The following is a 12321-nucleotide window of genomic DNA, read 5'->3' on the forward strand; positions in this document are numbered from 1 at the left end:
AGGAGATGGGAGTGGAGTGCCAGGGGTGGCACTGGCCCCAGAGGTACCCATCCTTTCCCACTCCAAGCTCCTTGCCCTAAAACTCTGGCTCCACCTCAAGGAGCCTGAGAGATTCATTGGGGCCCCAGCGGCCTCCCTGAGGCAGCATGGTAATGAACCACAACCGGACCTTCCTGGATAAAGTTCCCCAGCCCTTTGGGGTTTCCCTTTTTCTCCCAGAGAGCATTTACCATATCACCTCGCCGGGCTGTATATACCTGCTCCTAATAAACCTCTAAGACTTTAATGAACTAAATAGCAAATTACTTTTTTATTCAAGAATGAAATTTCATCATATTCATAATTCATATTTTATTTCAGACATCTGCTGCTGATTACATTACATTTAACTAAAATTAGATGATGCTCAGAATGCAATTAAGGCTCTGCCAAATTCTTCGGCCCACCAATGCCGGCGCAGCTCAGCGGGGGCCGCTAGGAACCTAATATGTAATTAGGAGCTATTTTCTAGCTGTTTTTAAAGTCTGAAAATTAGCTGCCTTTATTAATCACACAGACAAATATAAAGTGGAACCAACGCGCGCGGAAATTTCTAAAAGGGATTTTTTGTTTAATTATACACCGCAGAGGGCCGCCACTCGTTCTGCATGTTGATTTGTTGCGCACTGACATTTTGACAACTGGTTTTCAATTTGTCTGTCGTAGTTAGGCAACAACAAAGCCGACGGTAATACTTTAACTTTCAAAACCTTCAGTGTGCTGGGGAGAGGGAGAATGGCGTGCCTCGCTGCGGGGCCCGCGGCTCGGGCTCTCGAAGCAACGGGGGCCGGAGACGTGGGGAGAAGGATGGGTGAGGGCCAGAGGGCCCCAGCTGACAAGCTGGGAGGGGAGGCGGCCAGAGCATTGGGCTGGGAATCCAGAGGCCGAGGTGTGAGGCCAGCTTGGGGGGCTGGTCGAGAAGAAAGCCTCCCCCTGTCTGGGCCTCTGTTCCCTCCTGGGCACCACGGAGGAGTTGGCAGCCTGAGATCTTTACAGAAAGAAGCCATTAGGTGCTAAAATTCTATCGTCTTTTCTCCTGTGTGCCAGACCCAGCGCTGTTTTCCCTGCAGTATTATTTGGCCCTTGGCCCTTACGAGAGAGAGCTTTTATTATTTTACTCTACGAAGGATGAAACTTAGCCTCCATGAGATTCGGCAAGTTTCACCAGCCAGCAGGTGGCCACACGAGAACTCAAATGCATGGACTTCAGGCTCCTGTGAGCTACACTATCTACCCGCCTGGCTCGGCAGTCCTGAGCAGGGGCGGCTGTCCAGCCCTCGTTTCCCTCCTGTGTGGCTTGGACGTGGTGAAGGGGCTTTGCAAGGTCTGGGGCTGACGCTGCAGCCCGCTGACCTTGCCCTAGCCCACTTCTTAACTGGCAGCCCCGCCCAAAGTCCTGCTGTGGGCCAGGGAAGGGGTAGTCCTGCTGTGAGCATGGAGTAGGAAAGGATGCTCTGACTAGGTCCTTAGCCCTTGAGCTCACCTCTCCATGTGGCACACGTCCTGGTGACATCCAGAGTCCTCGGGGCAGAGCAGCTGCCTAGGGGCCCAGTTCCACCCTATGCAACAAACAGTAAGAGTAGCAGACGGCTTTTCTGGCGTGCAGGCGCTGCGTGACACTTTCGTGCCTGCGCCCTCCCACAGACCCTGTAAGGTGGTTCTTGGTCAGGCTCGGCTTCCCACGGCCTGGGTTCAAACCCAGGCTCCGTTGCTTCCCAGCCATGGTGGGCTTGGCCAGGCTGCCTCACCACTCTAAGCCTTGTCTCCACTTTGTTAAAAAGTGATGCTCCTGATGGCACCAGCCTTCGGGGTTCTGGTGAGGACTGACCAGGATAATCAGTGCCTGGCTCAGAGGAAGCCTTGGTCATGGAAGCTGCACGTTACTGGGGATGGGGACCCTGAGGCTCCATGGGGCAAAGTACTTGCCCTGAGGTGCCTATCGCTGAGTTGAGAACCGTACCCCATTGGGCCTGAACACATGGCCCCGGCTCCCACCCAGCCCCCGATGCTGCCAGATGCCCACCAGGGAGAGCTGGCAAGGGGCCTGAGGACCCGCTATGGGGTCCAGGTCTGGGTGACTCATCTGGCCCCCGTCACTATTTCCAGGGACCCTCAGGATGCTTCCTCTTCTGCCTCTCATGCCCTCTTGTACCCTGGAGGGGGCTGCTGAGCAGGGCTGGAACCAAGGCATGGCGGTGGAGGCCACCACGGGGGTCTTCTGCCCTCACTGACCCCAGGCCAGAGGAACCAGCACCCACCACCTGCCAGAGTCAGTTTTCAGGAGCCAGCCCTGCCTCCCCTCTTGCCCCTGGGCTCTTCTGATGAAAATGCCAATGGAGAAAAGGAGGGTTTTTTTGGGTGACAATGAAACTGTCAATAAAATCTCAAACGCAAGGCTAGGCAATGACTATTTCACTTACTCTGACAGCCAAGATTCTGCCTGGGAAGGAAAGTGATAGGCATCTGCTGACATCAACAGCGCTTCTTTGGGAGAACGACCAACGGGAGAGGCCGCCCCTGAGACCTGTCTGCCTCGGGGGTGGCCCGGGCTGCTGCAGTGGCCAGAGTAGCCAGGCTCAGCCATTGAGGAGAGGCTGGGTGCCCTAACTCTGTCCACTCATTTATTCACCCCACGGCTCCCCTCTGAGCTCTGACACAGGCCAGGCTCTGAGCTGGGGACCGCAGACGCAGGAAAGAAACGGGGAAACTACTGACCTGAGGGCGTTCTGAGTTCAGCTGTGTCCCTCTAGAAGAGATGGCGAAGCCCTAGCCCCTGGTACTTCTGAACGTGATTCTGTCTGGGGTCCTGGCAGGTGTCACCGAATTAAAATGAGGTCATGGGGGGGGTTGAATCCTATGTGATTAGTGCCCTCATAAGATGAGGAACTGCATGAAGACAGAGAGACAGAGAGAAGATGGCCGTGTGATGGGGACGGAGGCAGAGACTGGAGGGGTGCTGCTGTGAGCCAAGGAAGGCCAAGGGTGGTCTGCCACCACTTGGAGCTGGAAGAAGCAAGAAAGGATTCTCCCCAGAGGCTCAAAGGGAACGAAGTGGACCCACCTCTGGCAGGAGACTCTCCAAAAAGGAGAGACCCATTCCCTGAACAGGGGAGGGGAGTTGGACTCTAAAACTGAAAGGCCCCTCCAAGCACCTGGAGAATCCTCCCATCTGTCGCCTCCAATCCCTCAGTTCCCAATGCTACCACACCCTTCCAGCCTCTGCTATCTCTCACCTCCCACTGTCCCGCTCCATCTGCCACACCCAGAGGACTTCCTGAAGCACAGCTGTGGCCTCTGCTCCTGTGTTTAACACTGACTGCGGCTTCCCAGGAGCCTCAGGGTAAACCTTGCTTTGTATTGGCCCAGGCACTGCTTCATACAACAGGCACCACCTGAACGCCGAACCAGGTGTGGCTTCGCTGCACCCGCTCTGGCACTGCTCTCCTCGGTGCCTCTGCTGCCTAGAACATCTTCGCTCACTTCCCAGCTCAGCCAAAATTCTGCAAAGGCACCTCCTCCTCCAGGAAGTCTTCCCTGATCCCCTTCCCACGCTCCAACTAGGACATGAACCACCCCTCCCTGGGTTCCAGGGTCACCCGGAATCTGCCACTATTTCCAGCCATTGTCAGTTTGCTCTGTGGGTCTGCCCTGTGAGCCCTGGAGGGCAGGGATGGGTCTCGTTCACCCGGGACCCCAGAGCCCAGCACATAGTTTGAGTTCAGGTCGTATATCTACTTGACCCCTTGGTCCCAGCCAAACTCAGGCCTTGGCCAAGAAGCTGGACCTGGGGACGAACACAGGTCAGCCACCTAGAACCTGGACCAGTTATTTTCCCACTTGTGACACTCTGAGATTGCCCAGGGTAGGGGGACAGAGACTGGCTTTGGGGTTGGAGGACCTGGGCTTGAGTCCCACTTACCAGCTGGCTGGCCTTGGGGATGTCACTTTCTCTCTCTGAGCTTCAGCATGCTCATCTGTGAAATGGGAACAGCAAAACTTATGACACAGGGCTTAATTATAGTAATAATGGTTTTGTCATTATAATGATGATTGATTCATTGTAATTGCAATGGGTATCATGTGGCTTTCTGTCTCTAAAAATCCATGGGTCCTTCAAGGCCAGATTCCCTGACCAATCCCTCAGAATTGTGGATCATACACATGCCCTTGTGAGAGTGCTCAGAGTTTCTGTTTGTCATTTAATTCTCATAACTCTTTATATATATGTCACCCTTCCAACTGGATGACATATCTCTTACCCATAGGACAGTGTCATACTTCAGGGGCTTTTGAAGGACCGAACACCTGCTGGATGATTGATCTGACCCTTCACAGCCCTGACAGGGGCTAATACAAATCTGAAACAATATGGGCACTTGATCTGAGGAACAAACTGCAGGGTAGAGACTGCCAAGTGGAATTTGGAGTCAGGTAGACCTGTACTTCCACTTGGCTCTGCTGCTAATGGGCTATGAGATGGAGGGCCGGACCTTTTGCCTCTCTGAACCTCAGTTTTCCCTTCTGCAAAATGGGGGACAGGATACCCATTGCTCAGAATGTCAGGAGACAACATACATGAAGGTGCGTGGCAATAAAAATCTCAAACGCAAGGCTAGGCAATGACTATTTCACTTACTCCGACAGCCAAGATTCTGCCGGGGAAGGAAAGCGACAGGCATCTACTGACATCAACAGCGCTTCTTTGGGAGAACGCCTGGTGGGAGAGGCCGCCCTGACACCTGTCTGCCTGGATGCCATTCAGGCCAGGGCTGCTGCGGTGCACAGAGAAGAGGCTGGGCGTCCTGACTCTGTCTGCTCATTTGTTCCCCCCACAGCAGACATTCAATGCCCGAGCAGGTCTTTAACATCAGAGTCCTGGGTTCCATCCCAGTGCCACTCCTTCCTGCCAGGTGATGTCAGACTTGCCCGCCCACCACTCCGAGCCTAGGTTTCCTCTTCTGGAAAATGGGGACAAAACCTGCCACTGAGACCTACTGTGGGAGTGAATTCGGTCCCCCATGTTCAGTCTGACTATGGAAATGTGTGCATTTACTGGATAGCTGTTATTCTAGTGCATTGAATTTTATGAATGTCTGGACCTGTTCTCCCCTAGGGCCAGGCCCTCCCAAGGTAAATGGAGTGAGGAAAGGGCAGCACCAACCCTCCCCAACAACAAGGACATTGCCCATGCCTCTCCCCCAGGACTTCAGAGGATTTCAGAAATGCAATTTTTTCCCCAGCCCCCTGGCTGCTGGGAGAGGAAGGGTCTGTGGAGGCCCTTCTTTCCGTCTGAGTGAAAACAGGATAAGAAGAGAAGTGCCCACCACCTTCTGACCAAGACTCCAAGCCCCGCCCATTCCTAAACACAGCAAATCTCTTTGGAGAGGTTGTCTGGAGAGGTGAGCTTGGGGTAGCCAGGCTTCCTGAGCTGAGCAGGGTCATCACATCAAAGGCAAGAGGGGCGGCTTTCCGTCTGCCTACCTTCTCATCCATCCATCCATCCATTGATCCATCATCCATCCATCCACTCTTCATTCTTACCATGTACCAGGCACTGTGTTAGACTAGGGAGGGCAGCAGTGAGAAGACAGCCATGGCACCTGCCCTTGGAGGGCTGGCAACTGATTGGGGAGACAGGTGATGTAACAGCAAAGGATGGCACAGTTTGGGGGTAAAACAAAGGGAGAGGTGGGTGAGGGTGCTCCAGGCGGGGAACAGCAGAGGCAAAGGCCCTGCAGTGGTCCTTGCTTCCATCACCATCACCCTCTTTCTCACTGCTCCGTCCTCCCCCTGTGTTGCTCACGAAGCAGCCGGAGGGAGTCCATGTTTATTCTTTTAACTCTTGCACTGGAGAGTTCCCGATGTGGCGTGAAGTGATGGGTGGTATCTTAGAAGCACTGGGACGCAGGTTTGATTCTCTGCCCGGCTCATTTGGTTAAGGATCCAGCGTTGCCACAACTGTGGCTTAGGTGGCAACTGTGCTTGGATCTGATCCCTGGCCAGGGAACTCCATATGCTATGGGGCAGCCAAAAAAGAAAAGAAGAAAAAGCTCTTGAGCTGGAATGTCAGCTTCCGGAAGGCAGGCACAGGGTCTGCCGGGTTCACCCTTACTTCCTGGGTGGCTCAGACCCGCGCCCAGCACAGAGCTGTCCCTCTATCATATTTGCTGAGTGATGTGCCAAGTGAATATACAGGCACCGTGTCAAAAGCCCTCCACCTGTTCCCTCAGGTAATCCCTACACCCACCTCCATGTGATGGAGTGGGCTGTCTCCATTTCCCAGATTAAGAAACTGAGGCTTGCCCGAGGCCATACAGCCAGCAAGGGGCTGAGCTTGGGATTCAGGCTCAGTTCTCCCCAGGGCCCTTTTGCTCCCCTGCCCAGGCCCAAGGTGGGGGTGAGGGAGAAGTGGGGATGCTGCAGACAGCAGGCCCCCCAGCTCTCCGCCAAGGGAGCAGGTTGAGAGAGACAGGGCTGCAGCTCCATAAATAACCCGGGTCCCTGGGCCCTGCCTGTGGTTTAGCAGCCCAAGAGTGTGTGTGTGTAATACAAACAGCTCTAATCCCCTGTCAGTTAAACTGGATATCAGAGGAGACAAGCTTCCGAGCGGGGAGGCCTAATTGAATCGAATTGAAAAGGCGGAATGGGCGGCCGGGCTGCGGAGGCGGGATGCCGGGAGGGAGGAGGCGTGCAGCTGGCTGGGCCTCCCCTGCCCTGGGCCGGGCGGCACCGCAACCCCCGCTGCAGGGAGCCGGGCTGGGGAGGGAGGGCATCGAAGTAACGGGGTGGAGGGGGCACCCCAGCCACGGCACTCCGCCCTCTCCAACCTCCCCTTTATCTGCTGGCTCTGCCATTTTCTCCCCATCGCTGACCCTTTTTCTGTTCCCTCTGTTATCTCGAATAATGTCACTGCCTCTTTAGAATCTATTCATCAGAGCAGAAAGAAGCCAATGCTGACACTGATAAAAAAAAAAAAAAATACCATCTGTGCCTGCTGGGGAAACGCTCTCAACCCAACCTCTGGCGCCCCCGCCCGCCCCCGCCTGCCTGCCATGCATGGGGGCGCCAAGGGTAATCAGATTCTGCCGGGGGTGGGGTGCCCTCCCACAGGTGGTACCCCCCCACTCCCCAGCTCATTCTCCAAGAGCCAGGGGGAGATGGCCTCTGAAAGAGGTCTTGACCCCGGGCGATTTTCCGTCTACAGAAGACCTTGATCTGGCCATTTGGGATTTTTAAAAATTGATTTTATTGGTTGACAGCATTTTAAAAAACCAAGATATTTTGCCCCCAAATCTGGATTTCTGAATTCTCTTTAAAAACTAAATAGAAAGGTTGGGCCATAGTAGGCCCACCACCCCTCAGGGCAGCAACTGCCTAAAGCTTGGGGTTGGGGCACTGCACTCTCCCCCAAGCCTGACTTGTCTGTGTCAGGAGGCTAGTAAACTTGAGACCGCTGGGTGGGTAGGATTCCTTACAGTGGTGCTGAGGGGCAGGTGGGAAACCCCAGGGCACTTTTTCAAGGGGCTGAAAATATCTTTAGAAATGTGACCCAGGCCCAGAGAGGGCAAGCCACAAGGGTAAGTCACACAGCATTTCAGAAATCTCCCAATTTGAGGGCAGTGCTCTCCTCAACCACACAAGGCAGGAAGGGAGATGGGGAGATCTTGACTCTGACCCCCCTACCCCTCCCCTCCCTGCTCCCCGTCGAAGCCATTAAGACTCCTGCATCCCCGTGCTGTCACGTCACCCCTCCTAGGGGCAGGCTCTGGTCCAAGTCCCCTAAGGGTGCCAGAGAGGTACTAGCCTCGCCCAGGACAAGCAATGATACAGCAGCGGCCCTTTTGCCTCCGTTCCCGGCCCTGGAATGCCCTATCTCGACCCAGTATCCTCAGCCAGTCACGAGGCCTAGGTTAGGATCCCAGCTCTTCCATAAAAGTGCTATGTGTGTCTGCCAGCAGGTCACTTCCTTTCCCAGGCTCTGCAATCAGACGCCACTGGGTTCCAATCCCAGCTCAGCCACCTTTGAGTTGTCCTGTCACCTCTCTGAGCCTCGGTTTCCCCATCTCTGATAATAACAATAGCTACTGCTTGTTGGATGCTCGCTCTATGTACCAGGCTCCAGGCTGTGTTGGATGTGCATTGTTACCTAGTATTCCCACCTTACAGACGAGGAACCTGAGGCTCAGAGAGCTGATGTGGGCAGCCCAAGCCCCTCAGCTGGAGGATGGGGCCAACGAACAAGGCCAGATCCCTGTCTGACCTTGAAGATCACGAATTAGTAATCACTGGGAAGATGAAACAAGAGTGCGAGGGCAAAGCTCTTGGGACAGTGAATGGTCACCATGATTTCTGTGGATGGGGGAACAGAGGCCCAGAGAGGGCAAGAGGCCTATCGAAGGTCACACAGTGAGCTGCCCTTTGGTTTCCTCCTCACAGCCAGAGCATCATAGGAAGAACACTGTACTTGGAGTCTGGAGACCCATCTCAGGGCCTAGCTTCTGCACCTGTCGACTTAGTGGCTTGGAGTAGGGGCTCTCTGGGCCTCAGTTTCTTCATCTGTAAAATGGGACTCACCACGGCTTTCCTTGCCATGAGTGCGGGTGGAGGGAATGAGCGTGGAAGCATCCAGAGCTACAGGCCAATGTGCCTACAAAGGTAGGAGCAGTCCCATCCGTCACCTGGCTTCCCCAGGGCCCAGCCCAGCTCCTGGCATGCAGGGCAGGGGCGCATCTAATATCTGCTGAGTGGATGGTGCCCCTGAGCTCAGGGGCCAGGATCTGCCTACAGCTCTAGGCTGTCAGGGGGGTTGGGGAAGGAGGAGGTCAAGTCCTTTCTTTCTGGGCAGGAAGGATGCCCAGGAAGGAGGCCAGGTGCATTTCAGGAAAGCCTCGGAGGCGCCCCATCAGCATTCACGGGACACCTCGGCCTCAGCCAAGACATTATGCAAATGCCTCGAAATGGATGTTTTCCTTATCAGATTTCAAACATTGTGTGAGAACAGCCCCAGCTAATCTCCCGTGCCAGGGGGGTTTGGCAGAGCAGCCTGCGAAAGAGGCCCAGTTCCCATCTCTTCCCTGGGTGTGTAATTAGGCGGCTTCTCCCTCTGTGAGGCTGGGAGTGTGGCAAGAATGGAAACACTCTGGCCTCCCTGCCCCTTCCCCCTGCTTGGATGGGGGTGGCTCAGGAGGGGAGGGAGGCCCCTTCTCTCTCCCTCTGGCTGGGCCCCTCCAATTCCTGCTCCTGCCACTTCCTGCAGCCTCATGTGCACATTATAAGCTGGGGGAGAAAAACAAATAAGATGGACGACGCGGGTCTGACTCACTAGCTGGGGCCCGGCGACACTCACCCTGTCTGGACTGCATGGATCCACGTCCGGGCCCTCTCACCTCTGTGGCCCTGGTCAGACCCTGCAGCAGGGGGGTCAGGTCAGCCTGACGGATGGGGTTCAAGCCTGGGCTTCACCTCTTAGATTTGTGGCCTCGGGGGAAAAAATGAACTTCTCTCTGAAGGAGCGTGTGTCTGCTTCTCCGCAAAATGGAAGGATCCTTGAGGCCCACCAACCAAGACACCCTGCATCCCAGAAGCTCGGCACCAAAACCTATTTGGCAGCATAAACAACAGCAGCTGACATACTGTGTATGACCTTCACTCTTCACACCTGTGGCTGCAGAGTCAGGAGATGCAGGAGCTGCCCTGAGACAGGTCTCTAGACCCTGGGTACAGTGCTCTTCCTGTGATGCCCCGGTTTTGAGGCAACCGAAGGTAGCCTGCTGTGTGACTTTAGGCAAGACTTGTCCTCTCTGGGTCTCTGTTTCCCCACTAACAGCAAGTGAGACATGGGACTGTTTGATCTCCGAGTGTCCTCCCGACTCTGACACTTTTGGATTTTAATTACAAACAGTGGAAATCCACGTGGGTGACACTGGAGAAGACCGCCCTTGTCTGTTTTTGTTCTGAGATGACGTGGGATATGGTGATGTTGGCAGGACCCTGGGGGTCCAAGGTGTGGGCAGCAAAGAGGGCCAAAGGGGGGGGGGGGGCAGGCAGGGTAGCTGAGCTGGCACCTCTTGGCAGATGTGATAACTCAGTCATGGAAATGAGGTGGGGATTGGATGGGGATGTTGGGGTGTCACCAGTCATCTCCCGAAGACACATGCAGGACAATGGCTTAGAGCAGGGCTCAGAAGTCACACAGGCCTGGGTTCAAATCCCACTCTGCCACTTGCTTGCCTCATGACCATGGGCAAGTCACCTCCCTTCCCTGGGCTTCAGTTTACTCATCAATGGACTGGGGCTAAGATGCCTAGCTCATTGCCCTGGGTGGGTTCACAGGGGGGAAGGCACCTGAAGCACGAGGCCAGGCTGGGCGTGTAGCAGACACTCAGGAAGGCCAGCTGTCCACACTTTGGGAGGTGACAAAGCCACAGGGAGGGAGTGACCAATGCAGAAGATGGGGCATTCTGCAGGGCGACTGGCCAGGTCTTCCGAGTAAGCCATGTAATGGAGAAAAAAGGTGTGTGTGTAGAGCTGCTGTGCCAGATTAAAAGAGAATTGAGGGTGATAACAGCTAGCTGTGCGGTCCTGGACAGGATTCTGGATGTTTAGGGGACAACTGGGAGGAAATGTGACTAAGGCCGGGGCATTAGAGATGAAAACACACTGTAGGCAGGTTGCTTAACCTCTCTGGGCCTCACTGTCCTCACCGTAGATGTTGACAGGGCCTGGCACACAGCAGGTGCTAAGAGACAGTCAAGGAGCTGGTCCAAAATGAGCTGGAAAGCAGGAAGGGCGGGGGGAAAGGGGTGCCTCCTAGCTTCTGTTTTTTTTTTTTTTTAAAGCTTTTGCCTAATTCAATAAACTGCCAGTGATCCACAGGAGATGGTCTCAGGGGGAACAAGATCCTCACAGACAGAAAGAACGTGGGTGCGAGCACAGCGATTCCCCTGTTGGCTGTGGATCCCAGTACCTGCTGCCTGTCTCCCACGGCGAGACCTCTGCTGGACCAGGGAAATTTCCTTCCAACTTGAGGCTGTCACTGTGGGTGTTAAATCCACACTTGGCCACAGAGGCTGGGAGCTGCTCCAAATGCTGACTTGAGAAATTGCTGTCCTCTGGCTGGTGGAGAGGGCGCAGGGCTATGCCACTTCCTCTTTGGGGAGGAAGCCAGGAGGCTGGAAAGCCAGTTGGCGTTCTCTGTGTTTCTCAAACAGCGACCCTGGGGGGTTTGGACCAAAGGGGCTGGGCGCTTCAAACCAGCTCTGTGCACTGTTCTGAAATTTCTGACTTCAGCACAGGAGTTATAATCCTGAGCCTCTACTGAGTGCTTACAATGTGCCAGGCACTGCGCCAAGGGCGTCACATGCATTTTCTCATTCAGTCTTCGTGAAACTCCATAAGGTGGGCATTATTATTATTTCCATCTTTGAGATGAAGAGCCTGCAGCTGGAGACATGGACTAGCTGGCCTGAGGTCGGGTGGCTGGTGGCTGGCAGAGCTGAATGGGAGCCCAGGCAGAGGCGAGCTCTCAGTGCCATGATGGCTGCAGAAATGACCTTGGGCTCATCTAAGTGTCCTCGCCCCGGGCCCCCGCACATTCAAATCACTTGGGAGCCTTTGAAAATTACCCATGGCTGAGTCCTGCTGAGATTTGTTAAAGTGGAACAGCCTGGGTAGGGCGAAGCTTTCAGGGGTGGTTTTGAGGCGCAGCTGGGAGTGACAACCACCACGCTAGGCAATGAGGAGGGCGAGGCTACAAAGGCAATACCAAAACCAGGTGGCCAGGCGTGGGTGCCACTAGGCCCATATGGTGGCCGGTGGTGGTGGCTGGGGTGAGAGGCGGCAGGCCAAGGCATGCCAGGTGGCTGCTTTGGTGGGGCAAGAGTAACGGCTTGGTTTCTGCTCTGGGGGAGATACCTGGTCCCCAGGAGGTGAGGAAGAGGGGGCATCACAAGGAGCAGGTAGGTTCTGGGGCTTCGGCCTCCCAGGCCCACCTCCCACAACGCAGAAATGCAGCCCACCAGCAGCAGCCCTGACAAAGCACCTTGCAGCCCTGACTGCCCATTCACATTGCATGGGGAACTAATTTCGGAAAAACATCCCAGCCCCAGTCTGACCAAGCGCCCTCGACATCCAGGGGAAATCAGGAGCCCAAGCATGGAAAACAGCAAGAATCACAACGAACCTGTGTCCAGGGAGAAGCACACAGGAGCTGAGGGCAGGCACTGGAGTCAGACTGAGTTGGAATCATGTCTCTGATGCTGATTAGCTGTGTGGCCCTGGATG

General features: G+C 54.9%; 1 protein-coding gene across 4 annotated transcripts in view; it reads right to left on the reverse strand.

Annotated features, from left to right (window-relative positions):
• Positions 1-365: 365 nt before the first annotated feature.
• The window catches only part of MVK (mevalonate kinase), a 35778-nt gene continuing 23822 nt past the window's right edge, over positions 366-12321 (reverse strand). Inside the window, exons 11-13 of one of the 4 annotated variants that reach the window (XR_007132231.1) lie at positions 3959-4013; positions 1523-2925; positions 366-1027 (exon numbers count right to left, since the gene is read on the reverse strand). Coding sequence is in view for 2 of the 4 variants with exons in the window: in XM_047760885.1 (XP_047616841.1) it covers positions 2856-2925; positions 3959-4013 (125 nt within the window). In the remaining 2 variants the exon portion in view is untranslated. Of the gene's footprint in view, positions 2926-3958; positions 4014-12321 lie in introns of all 4 variants that reach the window. The other 3 variants (XR_007132232.1, XM_047760885.1, XM_047760886.1) reach the window with 3 other exon arrangements.

The sequence above is a fragment of the Phacochoerus africanus genome, chromosome 15 (assembly GCF_016906955.1).
Source record: "Phacochoerus africanus isolate WHEZ1 chromosome 15, ROS_Pafr_v1, whole genome shotgun sequence".
In the NCBI taxonomy this organism is placed as follows: domain Eukaryota; kingdom Metazoa; phylum Chordata; class Mammalia; order Artiodactyla; family Suidae; genus Phacochoerus; species Phacochoerus africanus.